The sequence below is a fragment of the Perca flavescens genome, chromosome 4, assembly GCF_004354835.1.
Source record: "Perca flavescens isolate YP-PL-M2 chromosome 4, PFLA_1.0, whole genome shotgun sequence".
Classification (NCBI taxonomy): domain Eukaryota; kingdom Metazoa; phylum Chordata; class Actinopteri; order Perciformes; family Percidae; genus Perca; species Perca flavescens.
In genome coordinates this window covers 28,734,969-28,751,183 of record NC_041334.1, presented here as the reverse complement: position 1 = coordinate 28,751,183, position 16,215 = coordinate 28,734,969, and the positions used below count along the sequence as shown (strand labels likewise).

Sequence of the window (16,215 nt, the reverse complement as noted above, 5' to 3'; positions counted from 1 at the left end):
GTGGGTAAAGGCAAATCCAAGAACTGTGACAACAGTCTGGTAGTTTCAGAAAATTACATCACTTTACTGTAATGCAGCCTGTAAAACCAGGAAAATACAACACTTAAGCCATATTACGATATCCAATATTACGATTTACGATATCCAAAATCTAAGACCAGTCAGTCCCATATAGCAATATAATATTGATGTGTTGCCCAGCTCTAATCATAACCATTTACTAATGTTTTATAGATCTTGACTCATTGGACCATATATGACTGCCAACATCTATTGAACAACTTATTTAGCATTTATGAATAGATTACCAATATTTATAACTGCATTATTACTATGTGTAAATGGTAAACACCAGCAAGGGATCTTTCATAATCTGACAACCAAAATGTTTTGCTTATATTTATTGGCTTATATAACTAACCTTTTAAGCATTAGTAAGTGATTAGGCTAATTAACCAATAATAAGTCATTAGTTAGCTACTATTTTAAAAAGTGGCACTGACATTCAGAACCGCCATGTTTAAGTTCTAACAGAACCTTTATATTTGATGAAGATATGTAGCATAAAACGTTTTTCAGCTAAATAAATAACCTTAGCCAGAGCTACATCTTAAATGTGAGCAGGGGCGTCGGACTGGGGGTAAAACCGATACTGATTACCAGGGCCCAAGGGGAGAGAGGGCCCTTGAAAAGTCTGTAATATATTTTTATTTCACCTGGATATTTTCATTTCCTAATTAAATTTCATAATGCATGTCAGATGAAATGTAAAGTTAGTGTATTGGCTGACTAACTTTGTTGATTGACTGACTACATTTTGTATACAGAAAAAAACTAAGGTCTCACCCACCCCTTTCTAATGCGCCAAATGGTTTAGTCCATCTGCACGCTTGAGCGTCTGGTGGAGCGCAAACTTCTGCTGTAGAAATGTCTTTCTCAAAGAAAGTCAAATCATGCTACCAAAAAAGAAAGGAAAGACAGGAGGAGTTGAGAAAACTAAATGAGGGGAAACAATTGGTAACTGACTTCTTTTCAAAGAAAGGTGAGCACAAACTAAAAAATTAAATCCATGGTGCTAAACTGCTTGAATATCTCCGTGACTGTTAGTGCTAAAAACAAACTGAGACAACCCATATAAAGAGCAGAACATACACTTTCAAATGATAATTTGGTTATACATGTAATCTGAGGTAAAGGCTAAATAAATAAACTACACTAGCAATGCTGTTTGCATATAACACACCATTGTAATAGCCTAATTTAAAACATGTTTAATTTTAAATTAATAGGCTATAATGTCTATAATTAGCAATATGTTGAGGAACATGGGGGCCCATCAGGACTGCCTATGCATAGGACCCAGGGTCTGGTGCTACGCCCCTGGATGTGAGTAAAAAAGTAGCCCAGAATATTAATGTTGGAGTCAGTCAGTTACAAAATGTCATGAAGTGCCACATGTGGATATAATATTTCTAGAACTAAGCTAGTTACTTATCTATAACTGTTCCCACTGGTAGTGATAGACAGTATGGATACTTCCCACCTCTGTTAATGCTCTAGAAGTTTGATAACTTGTTCTCAGTATTGTATCACTGGAAGAAGACCTTGATACCTATGGAGGAAATATTTATTCATAATTCAAATTGAAAGTCCAAAGAGAAATTGAAAGTCCAAAGAAAAAACAAAGCGAGATCAAATTAAAAATATTATTATTATTTTTTAAATTTTCCATTTGGCTTTGGCTTTTGAATTTAATATTTGGCTTTTGAATTTCAATTTATCATTGGCTTTTAATTTTCATTTAATATTTGGCTTTTGAATTTCAATTTAACATTGGATTTTAATTTTCATTTAATATTTGGCTTTTGAATTTCAATTTAACATTGGATTTTCATTTGGATTTAATGTTTGTGTGTGGTCAGATCTCGAGGACGCACACACACACAAGGATCGTCATCATCCGAAATGCAACCTCTCCTTTTGAATTTCCATTTAACATTGCCTTTTCGTTTGGACTTGACACATGTCAACGTAAATGAGGAGGCGTGGCCCAAAGGCTGGTGGGAGGGTCTGAAACGAAAGGGGTGCAGAGGCACCTTATGAGCAGCAGGGGGAGCAGACTGCTGAGGAGCACACTGTTAATAACCTGACTCCGCCAGATGGATTGCTTCGCATTTGCTCGGCATATCCATCTGGGAACTTTCCGTTGGAGAACTTTTGGGAAGGGGCGGAATACTGGTTATTTGATTGGATGAACCATCTGTCTATCACCTATGTTGGTGATAGACGGGCCAAATCAACCAATCAGATCCACGAAGCGTATGAAAATACAACCACAAGCCCGCCCCTGCTGCTGCAGGCAAAGCATAGCTCGTAAGCTCAGCATGCAAGCAACATGTCGGTAAAGGAGATTTGCCGTTTGTGTAACGAAAATTTAGGAATAAAAGGCACCATTTCAGGTTCCCGGACCATATTCCAAAAGAAGGATCCAAGAGAAAAAAAGCATTAGCGAGCGGCTAACAGAATTAGGGCTACCGCTGGCTGATAATATTGGTTAGCTGATTGGATAAACCATCTGTCTATCACCACCTAACCCACCTCAAAACCAACGCTGATTGGCCCGGTCGTTTGGCTAACGGCTCCAAATTTTCTCTGCCTCGAGATGCCAGACTGATCTGCGAGTGGAAAACTGGAGCTCGCGAGATCAGGACGGTCTCACGAAGCTACACTGTTAAGCATCTGTCTGCAGATTCACCACTAGGCTGGGTCTTGTTTCACACATAGACTGGTTTCACATGATAGAAAATGATGATGTAGGCTAAACACAAACGACATTTCATGCAACAACAGTGACGTTTTCATGTAGTTACTATAATTGGGCCCGTGTTACTCTACACAGTTAATTTATCGCATAAAAAAGTGCTATCCACCACTAAATTCACTATTGAGGCTTTTTTATGCGATAAATTAACTGTGTAGAGTTTGAATATGGGCAGTTTTACAAACGTTGATGGCCAACTGCACATTTTCTCCGATGTTGTCAGAAGCTTCAGTCTGACGGGACAGCCAGCTGGTGGCAGCCGGGATCGCCTCCCTGCTGGCCGGCCAGTGATGCTCACAGGCACCGCTGTTAGCTGGAAGTCTGAAAAAGTAGCCTACACGGGCTGTACAAAAGGCCGTCAATCAGGAGTGATTGTTGTGAGTAGGCGCACCTCACACCGCGCGCACCACCCGGAGAAAAAAGTGAGAGAAAGAAGAAGGAGAGGTTGCATTTCGGATGATGACGATCCTTGTGTGTGTGTGCGTCCTCGAGATCTGACCACACACAAACATTAAATCCAAATGAAAATCCAATGTTAAATTGAAATACCAAAGCCAAATATTAAATGAAAATTAAAAGCCAATGATAAATTGAAATTCAAAAGCCAAATATTAAATTCAAAAGCCAAAGCCAAATGGAAAATTTTAAAAATAATAATAATATTTTTAACTTGATCTCGCTTTGTTTTCTCTTTGGACTTTCAATTTATCTTTGGGCTTTCAATTTGAATTATGAATAAATATTTCCTCCATAGATAACACCGTAGGGTGTGCTAATACAGTCTATGGCTGTCCATCAAACAGTAGGGGGCGGCACACTCTTGGCCTAGTATGTAGCTGTGCAGCCGGAAGTTGTGTAGCCATATTCATCGTTTTGAATCTGTAGTTCAGCTATGCTAATTGTCAGCGGTTAGTTAGTGAGCTAGCTAGAGTTCAAAATCCCAAGATTTATTAGCTATATGTAAATTTCCAAAATGTCGACTAGATGTTTTTAAGGCAGCAGAGCGTGTGGAACAATGTAGCAGCTGTGAAGTAATGCCAACTCATCACGGTAATCAGTTTCAACGAACGTATTGTTCAGGATATAGCTAGCTAGCTAGCTAACCAGCTAAGTTACCTAGCTAACGTTAGCCCTGTCGTTACGTTAGCTGTCTATTACACGTTTGCTAACGACAGCAGGTTTGTCACCTGCCAACGTTACCCAGAGGTTACAGTTCCCATGCCAGTAGCTAATAGTGGTTGCAGTTGTGCTTTGTACCAACATTTCATCCGTTTATGCAACGTTACGCTACCTCGGGTTGACGGAATTTTGACCTTGTTATTTGAAGACATTAACGCCAGCAAGTGATGGTGGAGTGGTGTAACGTTAACCGTGTATCCATGTGGTGTAACGAATCCACCGAGGCAGATGTTTGGTAAGCCAGCCCATTTTGGTGCAGTCTGTTAAACGTTACAGTCATTTGACAAAGCAAAGTCAATTTGGCCTCGTGGGCGTTGGTATAATACGTGTATTAACGTTTAAATGTTAAGTCAATACACCAGCGTTAATGTAATGATCGTGAATTTGATGGCTGGTATATCTTACATGTTATAACACTGTATTTCAGACTTTGCTCGTTTACTATGAGCTCACTATCAACCCAGCCTCTGGCATCAAGCTCATCATGCAGGACACTACCTGGAGAGGGAAATCAGGTACAATTAAGCAAAAACTATGACAGCTGTTTGCCTGTACAATTATCCAACATTACATATGTAGTTCATATTTAATGCCCCCCCCACAGGTACAACCAAAAGCCCCTCTCCTTCAGATTCTGCGTGTTGCCGGAGCTCAAGAAGAAGTCTTCACACTCAAAGAGGTGAGCTGTCAGGTGAAATGTCAAGTATGTTTGTTAGTATGCAGCCTGTTTTACTAGCTCATAACAAAGTGTTATCTGAGAAGTGGTTATTCCAGGGTTCAGTAGTAGGTAAAATTATACCCTGTAGGTGCCTTGTGATTTGTGATATCCAGTATTTTTTGTGTAGGTGATGCACTACTTGGGTCAGTACATCATGGGGAAGCAACTGTATGACAAACAGAGGCAGCACATAGTCCACTGCCAGGATGACCCTTTGGGAGAGCTGCTGGAGGTTGACAGCTTCTCCGTCAAAAACCCGAGGTATTCAGCTGCACCAAAAGTGGAGTTTGGTTACCCCTCAGTAAAGCTTGACTAGATACATCTAAACATATGCATCTAAAATAAGGAGGTCCATTCTAAACTCTCATATTCTCATTTTACAGCCCGGTGTATGAAATGCTCAAGAAATACTTAGTTGTGCTTGGTTGTTCTGGTAAGTTTCACATTCGTTTCTCTTCGTTTTCGTTATGTGAAATGATGTTTGTCAGGGGGCACCATCAGTAACAATCAATGTATGAATACATTTTGTGTAGTTTAGTACATTGTACATTTGTGATGACTTGAAATTCAATTATGTCTTTTTCCTCTTCCCTTTGTGATTGATTAATTCAATACTTCATTTGCATCTTTAACATATGTTTTGAAGTGAGGATCCCTGGGTATATGGTGATTATCTATACATATATTCTAATTCAGCTTTCCTTTTGCATACATTTTGAGTGCTTGTGATAGTTTGTGCATCTCCTGGGGATGCGGGGACCAGAACAATACCAGTTCCCAGCTGGTCCTGCAAAGCTACAGAAGGAGGCCTTAGAGAGAGAGTGTATTATGCTATAATTAAAGGGTGGGGGTGTCCTGTTTCTGTTACTGTGTCTCATCTGAAATGCAGACGCTGCAGAGAATCTTTCTGTGGGCCGTGAATGTGTAGAGGGCGGAGTGGAGGATCGCGGTCAGGTAAAACCGAAGCATGGTGCTAAGGAGAAACAGAGACCCCCAACCTTTCTCCCCTCACTACACACAACACTAGTGAATACAAAGGGACAGGACTGGCAGGCTAAGTGAAAAGCTACCAGTAGGTCTTGGTGTAGCACCAAATCACTTATTCCTCATTTCCACTGCATAGTTCAAGTTGACTTAACTCACTTTTGATACCAAGGCCCTTTTCTCTATTTAGTTTTCCACTGCGGATAGTACCCCCACAGTGTAGGCGGGATTCTTAGCTGATTGCTGTAGTGATAGAGTCGGATCAAGCCATACAATGCAGTGGAAATGCGGTGTTAAACTGTAAAGTAAGCTGCTGTCTGCTTGTGTGTAATGAGGAGGGGAGGTAAGGGCTGCTGTCTTCGTTGGTGTGCATTTGTACAGAGTGGCACCGTCTCTGTACAACCCCATCCTTGGTTTGGTCTGGTGGTATTTTCAGCACTCTGTTGCGATCCACCAGCACCACCCAGTGGATGGGGGGCAGAGTCACCCTCTCTGTCTGTCTCAGAGTTCTCTTCTCTGCTCCGAAACTGGAGGTTTGCAGCTCCTGATCCAGCCACAGGCCTAACAGTAACCCTAAACCTCTTAACCCACCCCCGTGTTCCTACATCTTTCTTCCCGACTCCCTCCAATATCCATCTTGAAGCACCTAGTTATGTTTAAGACTTTGTCTAACCATTGTTTAGCTACAGTCATATTTTAGTCTGTCCTTGCTGGCTTTATGACTCAAATGAATTACTATATTTTCCAATCACTGATTGTAAACCTTTCTTCCATAGATATATACCGTACAAGACCATTTATTTTGTCTAGTATATATCTGTGGATCATATCTTGAAATAAGTCATTACTTAAATTCTATGATTTAGTTTGCACATAGTACATATGAAACAGTTTTTACTGCACTGGAACTGTTTTTTATATAAATTTTAACTCACTATCTTCATCATTGTGTTAATTAGTGAACTGGCTTTCCTACCTCTCCTTTCTCTGTCTCGTTTTTTTACCCTCCACACGGTTATGGTGCCCTTATTATCTCCTAATTTGTTTTGACCTCCCTTCCCGCTGGCCCTTACCCTAATTGCCCAGCCCCTTGTTCCCTGTACCACCACCCTATACCCAGAGGCCATCTTGAAAAGGAGCTGTGAGTCCTCCAAGTATCCAGTTATGGCTCTGTTTTCTAATTTTTGTCCTTCACATTTCCTCCCTAGATGTGTGGAGGTGTGGTCAAAGCAGGGCTGGAGGCTTGCCGTGATGGGCCTCTCCTGCAGACCCCCTCCCAGCGACGACCTCGGGAGCCAGACGACGGTAAGCAAACGTGCTGTTATTTACTCAGCAATATGCCCAGGACCAGACCTGCTCAGAATGCTGAATTGAACCGTTCAAAACCTCTCCAGACTCTCTTGAAGGCCTGCCACGTTCAGCTTGCAAACGGCCCAAACTAGATGTTACTTTGGACGAGTGGGATCTCTCTGGCCTGCCCTGGTGGTTTCTGGGTAATCTCCGTAGTAACTACAGCCGCAGGAGCAACGGCTCCACGGACATCCACACAAACCAAGTAAGAAGCCTCATGTGTTAGAAAGTTTATCTAATAACATTAGTAACAGCTGGTTGAGGTGTAGGTTGGGAGATTTCAAGCTTAAAAACACAGACATTATAACTTGTTGGCAAGTGGCATGAATTGGAGTGTAACGGTGGTGGTCTGACTGATGTGTCAGCTATCTCCTGCACAGGAGGAGGACACAGCCATTGTGTCGGACACCACAGATGACCTCTGGTTCCTGACCGAGGGCGGGAGTGAACAGGTGAGCGTGGAGATGAAAGAGGCTGCGCTGGAGGAAGGGAGTGCAGGAGAAGGAGAGGCTCTACCTGAGGATGATGACGAAGGAGGGAAGGAGGAGAAAGCAGATCGAGAGGTAGGAGTTTGTTTAGGACTTTGCCCTTTTTATTGGTCAGGCTCATAACAACCAAATTAAGTTCTATGTATATTTATCCAGATGCAGGAGGAGCCAGATGAAGACTCGCAGTGTCTGAGCGATGACACTGATACAGAGATCTCAACACAGGTTAGTATCAACTGTTTTAGGATTTGATTAGCTGTAGATTAAAACTTGAACGATGCAGATGTGTGACGTTGTATCTACCTTATTGCTCAGGATGCGTGGCAGTGCACAGAGTGCAAGAAGTATAACACACCTCTCCAGAGGTACTGTGTTCGCTGCTGGGCTCTCCGCAAGAACTGGTACAAAGATGTCCCCCGACTAGCCCATTCCCTTTCTGTTCCTGACATCCCAGCATGCAGCTCTCTCGCCACCCATGATGAGGAAGATGACAGTGACACAGGCATTGACGTCCCAGACTGCAGCAGGACGGTCTCTGACCCTGTCATCCTGCCCTCCCACTCCACAGCTGAGCGACCACTGCCCACTATGATTACAGGGAAAGGCAAGGGGCCTTGGCCCTCCAGCTTCCACAAGGATGAGCAGCTCTCAGAAGGGGAGAGTCAGGAAAATCTGGGCATGGAGATTGAAGAAGTTCGGCCTGAGGCACTGTTGGAGCCTTGCAAGCTCTGTCGAGTGCGACCACGCAACGGAAATATAATACACGGCCGTACGGCTCACCTGCTAACCTGTTTCCCATGTGCAAGGAGGCTACACAAGTTTCATGCTCCCTGCCCAGGATGTGGGAAGATCATTCAAAAAGTTATTAAGATATTCATCCTCTAAAAAACACACACACACACACACACACACACACACACACACACACACACACACACTTGTCAGCCTCTGGGGAACTCAACAACAACAAATATACTACACACATTCGACCATACAGATGCATGCACTGGTACACACTCATAGACATTCACACAAAATGTGCACCTTACCGTTTAAACCTACACAGATATGTACACAAAGTATAGCACTTGGTGAAGCTTCCTCTTGGTTGCATGGTTTATTCTGCATCACACTGCTTCTCAAGTATTGTTTTGATGAAACCTCTGACTCGAGAATTTGTCATACCAAATGTTTGTTTTAGTGCCACATTTAAATAAGGGATATACAAAGGCAGAAGTATTTATTTATTTATAAGGAGATCACATATGAGTGCACAATGTGAGCTATTTGATTTAATGAAGGCTTGTTTTTTTTTCAGGCTAAGTGTGAATTTTCTCATGGTTTTTGCTATGCATTGAATGGTGCCATTTTAAACTGGTATTGCTAGCCTTCTGTTAGTTTTCTTTCCCCATAGATTCACGATCGTCATCATCTAGGCAAAAATGGAAATATCATTGCAGGTAATTACATGAATATTTCTTTAAGCATCTTCTAGGCCATTTTGTTATTTTTTTAACCCTTTTTTTATATCATTTTAGGGAATTGTGGCTCTGAGATTTGAGTTATGAAGACAAAATTGAAGGAAGAACATGAAAGAGGGTAATAAAACCATGATTTTGTTGTCAACAGCTGCAGCTCCATGAAAGTATCCTCCCTAAGCTTTTCTTTAAAAAACAAACAATTACTAGCATAATTGAATGTACTGTAAAATACAGATGTGGTGGCTTAAGTCCTGTTTCTCTCAACATAGTATTTTAAATGTAGAATTGAATTTAACTTGCTTGAGAATGCACAGCTGAAGTATTTACTGTAATGTTCTCTTGGGGTACTAATTTGATGTTAATGTGTATTCAGTACCGTATTTACAAGCCTCTGATGACAGTTATGCCTGCAGTAAGTTATGTCATATAACGGTTGGTTAATGTTTAAATGTTATCATTCAGAGAAGTTCCTTTACACACAAATCCTAATCAAACGATTTCTGTATATTTTGTATTTAATTTATTTATGATTCAGTTTTAATTGTTTAAATGACCGCCACTTCTAATGAAGCAGAAAAAAGTCTGCACTTGTTACAGAGCTCTAATGTGTACATTTTACGCAAAACTATTTGCTGAAAGGTATACGGAAAGTCTTTTAAGGAAGCAGGTGAAGTTACCACATGTACCCTCTGTGAAAATGACTGGAGTACATATTGGGAGTTTGAGGTTTGATTTCAGCGTTAACACTGCCACGTAATGACTCTGAACTTTAATTTGTATATTATTATAGATTTTATTTTGATGTCTCTACATTATTTGAAGATTGTGTCAGTGGACCGGTGTGTGAGCGGTCTACAAATACAGTATGCTCTACAATCCTTACAAGTAAGATGTACAGTGACCGTAAGCATTAAACTCTTGGCTCTGCTTAGCATAGAGGGAATACAATAGTTCCTTGATATGGCCTTTACTTGCGCTTAATCTTTCTGCCAGCAGGTGGGGAGAAGTCTCAATATTGTTTCTGGTGCCCACATAAGCTGTACAGTACCAGTAATACCATGTAAAGCATATATAGAGCATGCCTCCCGTCGTGACTAGAGCCAGCACTGAACTGGTGAGAGAGCTATATTAGTTATATGAAAAGCTATAAAAGATGAATGTCGCCTTTTTGTATTTATCACCATAATTGTGCATCGAGAGAAACAAACTTCCTCTAGATGCAGACCTCATTAAAGTGGCTTAGTACATATTATACCAGTAATACTGGTTCACAATGACGGATTTGTTGCAATTGACATTAAGAATATAATTTGCTCAAACATTGTACAGCTAATATAGTTGTTTGTTTTCTACCTGTCGTGGAATAAAATGAGTTGTTTTGTAAAGCAACTAAGAGTTAATTGTTTCATTTAGTTCACTTGCTGACCAGAGGGACAGTTGATTGTGTGTCTGTGTGCGCGTAAGTCATGTATGACAGGCCAGCTGTCACGTGTCTTCTCCTTCTTGACTGGGCTCCAGCACCTGCAACTCCACTCTGCTTACTCACTGTCCTGCTGCCCTAAGTCTGCCTTATTTTTGGGACAGACAACCTATCCTCTACAGTAGATTATGCTGTAACACTTTTGCTTTCTAACTTGTGCATAAATACTGCAGCTATGTTAAGCCAGGGTGTTATAGATAATTACCCATTAGGGGATGTTCCCTCAGTGTGGAAAGTCCCCTGTGAAGCTTTTCCCCCATCTGAAATCGCACAAAGGTTGACTCATGCCTATAGAAATGGCTCGTACATTGACGTGATCATAAAATGAGTACTTTCATACAAGTGAAGGCAACTTTTTACTCCGTGCTTTACAGAGGGCATGATTCTAGGTAAAAACTAGCAAACATCAATGGTGGAGGAAGCATTCAGAGCTATTACATGGGTACCAATACGACATTTAACATACTCGTAAGTAAAAGGCCCGCATTGGAAATGTAAAAAATACTTGAGCTTTATCAGAAAAATATACTCAAAAGTATTTAAAGTAAATGTACTCAATGCAGAAAATGGGCCTTGAATGTTGTACTTATATAGTTACTGTATATAATTCAATTATTATTCCTCATGTGTAAGCATCATTTTACTGTTGGAGTTGGTTAAGGTGGAGCTCATTTTTTACAATAATATATGGGACTGCAACTAATGAAAATGTCCATTATGGATTCATCTACTGATTGTTTTCTTTCTCTTCAGTTAATTGATTATTGTGTTTGGTTTGTCAAACGTCACAAAATAGTTAAAAATGACCAATAGTCCAAACCTCTAAATTATTCAGTTGACTGTAATTTAACAAGGAAAGCATGAGTTTTCACATTTGAGAAGCTGAGACTGACTGGCATATTCGAGAGAAAAATTAAACGAATAATCAGTTCAATCAATTAGTTGCACTTATTTTCTGTCAACTAATCCTTTCAGGTCTAATTTAATATAGCTAATGCAGGATAATCTACAGCAATGCATTATATTGCATAAGACCTTCATATGTTTTGATATAAAAACTTAATTTGTGAATAATAACACATAAATAATAATAATACAAATAATTGTAGTGGGATAGAAATACTCATTTGTACTCAAGTACAGTATTTAAAATACTTAGTTACATTCCACCACAGGCAAACATCACATAGTAGGGATGGAGGGAGGTGCTGTGCCCCCTGTGATTTGCCCTACAGTATTAAATGCTCGTGACAGCCATACTAAAATGCTTTCCCTTGCTCTGCATCTAATTCAAGAATGGCGTACTGCTTTGATTGCGGCGTCTGGCACGTCACAAAGCGTAGAGACAAAAAATGGCAAACACCCCTGGTGACATGGCACCCAGAGCTTGGCAGCTCTAGAATGGCATGGCCCAGGGAGTGGCAGGGGATCTGCATGTTTCCATGACAACAGTTTCTCCATCCCAACATCCCAGAATAACTTAACACATTCTTCCTTTATACCCTATGGCGTATGCAATACTTCCTAGAGGAAAAATAGTTAGGATGGAAGCGCTCTGTTGAGCATTGCTCCCATACTTCTGCCTATTTGCCATCATTGTATTGCTCTTACTGGCTCACACTTTTAAAGCACCTTTATAAATATACATAGTATTTCTGCGTCACTCGTCTCTTCCTGTGTCCTTCATCTGCATACCTCCAGCCTGTTTACCCTCCTTTGCTTTCTTCTGGTTGTGTGTCTGGATATTTGTAACTGTATCTGTGTGGACAGGACCTTCCTTTTCACCTCCATCCCTTCATTAACCCACACACACACACACACACACCGCCCACACTTTCCCTCTGTTGTGTCCGACTATTTGGTCGCTCCAGAAACCAGGACGCTAAATTTGTCCTACTGCTGACACGGGAGAAGGTCAGTGGAGCCAGAGATATGGAAAAAGTCATAAAGACAGAGAGAGAATTTCAAAATAAGAGTAGAAATAAGGGGAACAACATGTAATGAATGATTACATTAAAATGAGATTCTAAAAAAAAAAAAAAAAAAAGAAAATAGATAATAGAGTTTGTCTTTACTTGCAGCCACAGCAGGAGGTCTGATATAGAAGATGATATATGGAAGATGGGCTGACTGGGCTCAGGGCATAGTTTCTGCATAACTATCAACTCAGATCTCACAACACTGCAGTCATATACACATCACTGGCCTCAGACAGGAGTGCAATGCAGATTGTGGTTGACACTTGGGCAATGTCAAGGTGTAAATTGCCTTCAAATTAAACTGGATAGATTTTATGAGGGTCCTGGCTTTACCCTGTCAGATACCTTTCTGATTAACTTAAGTAGAACTGGCAGTCCTAAAACGATGGATGTTGTTTGCTTCCCAGACTGTGATGCCCATTTTGAGTTATCATACAACCTGTGGCATTATCAGAATATATGTCACGTAAATAATCTGGTTGTTTGTGGCAGTGGGGCACAGGTTATTTACAGTGAATAACTTTAGCGCTACCATGTGCTGTGAAGTATGTTAGTGGGTTATGCATGTAGGTATGAGTATGTATATGTGTTTGTCCATGGGTGCTGGAGCCTCACAGTGAGCGGGATGCCAGTGGAGGGAAGGGCAGCGGATGGCTCAGGGGCTCAGTCCATTCCTGTGATTTAACATGACACCACTTGCACTAAGACTGCGACAGCTGCGTATGCACATGCCGGCCATTCTGTTTGTTGTCGGGGATTACCCTGCCACAGTGAGCAGCAGCGTAGCTGGGCTACAGAACTACTGTTTCCCCCCTGACTTAGAAAGCTTTCTCCAGGCCTCCAGAGCCCTATGAAAACACAGGTGTGGGCACTTCATTCTGAACTGCAATGAATGGGAGTATTCTCCCGTTGATTAGCTGGGCCGTAGTAGTGTCACATCACCTTCAGGCATCAGTCAAACGGCACAGCACTACAGCTTATGTAAGGTTCATTACTCAACAGAATTAGTGGCGCATAGTGGAGTAGTAATCAGCTCTGACTGCTCCATTTCATTAGCTTCAGAGTAGTTAGGTGATTGATTTGCTTACATTGGGTATGTATTGGTGATCATCTGGGAGGAGTACACTACTTTGTTGTCTTTCACCATTAAATGTTGTGTAGTCGGTATACAATCGCCATAATCTGAGAGAAGAGAGCGTTGTGCTGTATGAAAAACTGATATGAAATGGTTCAGTAATGCAGTTATCATGGCAACAGTATAGAAACAGTCTCTGAGGCGACACAGTCGGGCATCTGTTGCTGTCACTATGGTGACCATGTCCTCTCCAGAAGGCAGTCCAGAACATTGTTGCATGAGTCCAGACTTCAAACAGAACAATGCATACTAGGAGCACTACAGAAACATTCCCGTTTCAGTACAGAAATAGACACATTTCCCTTCCCTTTCCCTTAAATGTACATTCTTTGAAATCTGTATCCCATGTTCATGTTGCTCCTACCACAACCATGTTTACCATGTACTGAAATGTACTCATCGTGGTGGCGAGGTTGACCAGGTTTGTATGTTGACAGAAACTTTAATTGTCAATGACTGCATTACATATTAAGAAACAAATTACATTTCTATAAAATGTTTTTTTTTTAACCAAGTTACCAAAAGTCTTGTAGTTTCCAGTTTGGAATGGAACAGTATTGTAAAGGAGCATAGGAAGGACCATTCTAATTTTAGGGAAAATGGAGACAGTGTTTCATAAATTCCAAATAACTTGTACAGCAGGAAAATGCTGCTAAACACAACATTTGTATATAGGCAAGCATACAATTCTAACACACACAATGAATAAGGTTTTAAATCAGTCAATAGTATTTACTTGGGTTAAAATAGATCTGTCAGCTTTTCTAGCATTTACTGTACAATGTTAGCTGTAGGACAGCTTATAAACTCAAACTCAAATAACTCTTAGAACATTGTCTCTATTTTTCCCTATTTAATATAATAATAATATATGTTATTAAAGTTATTATGGCAATTTAGCATCACCAAATACATGTATTATTCCACTGAATGCAGTTTAATTATGTGGTTATGGTGTATCATATTGTATCTCACTGGATAGAGGTCCGTGTTGATCCCCTTTTAAAGAACACTCCTTCACTGTTGTTATGTTATTGTCCTCTTACATATCTGAGATCTCCCGACTGCACTCAGATGACAGTTCTCCAGGTCAGTGATGCTCTTGAGGCTAACCTGGGGGGAGGAGGACTGATCCCTCCCCCCTCCTCCCCCCCTGCTCAGCTGTCCCACAATGTGCTGCTGCTTGTCACTCAGGAGAAGTGGAACAGTGTTGCCAGTGACAGGGCAATCCCTGTTACTGTCAAGTGCAGTATCTGCAAACAGTAAATAAGCACCCAATATCTGGTTTACTGCATCTCAAGTGGTCACTTCAAAATGCTGAGAGGGGACTTGTTCCTCAAACAAGACACAAGTGTGAGCCTGAAACTACTACAAAACACATACACACGCAAGTTCTCTAGTTCTGCTGACAATGGGTTACGATGACAGAGGGTTATGAGTGACTCTGACACACTGCAGACCCCCTCCCTGCTGTGCCCCTGAGAGCAACACAGGCGTCTTTGTACTCGCTCCACCATCAGTGAATATCCATCACAGACTAACCTGACAGCCCACCGCAGCCCTGCGCCAAGCCTCGACTGTGTGCTCTGCCTCAACCCCAAATCCGAGCCCAAAGCCCCAGGACTAGCCACCAGGCAGTCCTGCCAGACCGATGCCTGGCAACCAGTCCCACAGGGTTCCTCTTGTCTGTACCAACAAGTCAATTCATCTTACATTGAGCGGGATACTTCCACTCACCACTGACAGGCAAAGATTTTAAACAACACATTATTTTTTGTTTTAATCGCAAATGTAACTTCATTGTTAATACCATCAAATTAAGACAATAAATACAGAATAAGTAAAGTACTGAATATACATAAGTACTGTAGTGGCAACTTGTTAAAAACCTTCCTCGCCACTGATTGCAGAATTTAAAGAGTTCTGACTCATAGGGCTGCCACCTCTTAGTCGATTAGTCAACTAATCGGTCGTTTTGGTCTTAGTCGACTAAGATTTCTTTAGTCGATCATTCATTTTTTATGCTTATTCATGCTTAATTACTTATTTCCAAGAAACTTCTGAGCACATTTATGGTAAACACAAGTGGTGCTTTTGCAGGATTAATTGTGGAGAAACTCAGTTTTACAGATGGTTAATTAACTACATTTATATTGTGCTTTTCTAGTCTTAACCACCTCTCAAAGCGTACAGCTCTGTCAATTAAATCAACTAATCGATTAGTCGACAAAATCCTATAAGTGTTAGTCGACTAAGAATTTCTTTAGTCGAGGACAGCCCTACTGACTCATGTAGATCACCATGTCCAACTTCAACATTCGAGGCTATCCAAAGAACGAGGCTCGTAGAGATCTTACAAGTACAGAATGAGGTAACAATAGGTAGAATATAAGTAGAGAAGAATGAATTGAGAAATTGCAAATGGCCTAGAGCATAATCCCTCAAACCAGGAACCTGTAGCAGACAACATGCTGTACATTTGTCTTGCTTGTTAGCACTTTTTGTGTGTTTTTACTTATATTTAGGTTTCCTGCGCACCGGTTTTTAATAAAGCACTAATTAAGAGTCCATTAGAGTCAATTTAGAGTCCCATTAAGATG

The 16,215-nt window shown here is 40.9% G+C and overlaps 1 protein-coding gene across 5 annotated transcripts; it reads left to right on the top strand.

Annotated features, from left to right (window-relative positions):
- Positions 1 to 3,666: 3,666 nt before the first annotated feature.
- mdm4 (MDM4 regulator of p53) lies at positions 3,667 to 10,410 on the top strand. Of its 5 annotated transcripts, none has more exons than XR_003692403.1 (12): positions 3,667 to 4,235; positions 4,428 to 4,515; positions 4,605 to 4,679; positions 4,846 to 4,979; positions 5,102 to 5,151; positions 5,608 to 5,672; positions 6,911 to 7,007; positions 7,097 to 7,257; positions 7,418 to 7,615; positions 7,697 to 7,765; positions 7,856 to 9,000; positions 9,079 to 10,410. XR_003692403.1 is itself a non-coding variant. In XM_028576059.1 (12 exons), the coding sequence occupies exons 3-12, from the start codon at positions 4,444 to 4,446 to the stop codon at positions 8,423 to 8,425; spliced, it is 1,491 nt and encodes a 496-aa protein (XP_028431860.1). In that variant the 5' UTR covers positions 3,667 to 3,871; positions 4,149 to 4,235; positions 4,428 to 4,443; the 3' UTR covers positions 8,426 to 10,410. The 5 variants fall into 5 exon arrangements, 4 of the variants coding, with proteins under 4 accessions (XP_028431860.1, XP_028431862.1, XP_028431859.1 ...); XM_028576059.1 differs by having other exon boundaries at positions 3,667 to 3,871; positions 4,149 to 4,235; positions 7,856 to 10,410; XM_028576061.1 differs by having other exon boundaries at positions 7,433 to 7,615; positions 7,856 to 10,410.
- Positions 10,411 to 16,215: the final 5,805 nt, after the last annotated feature.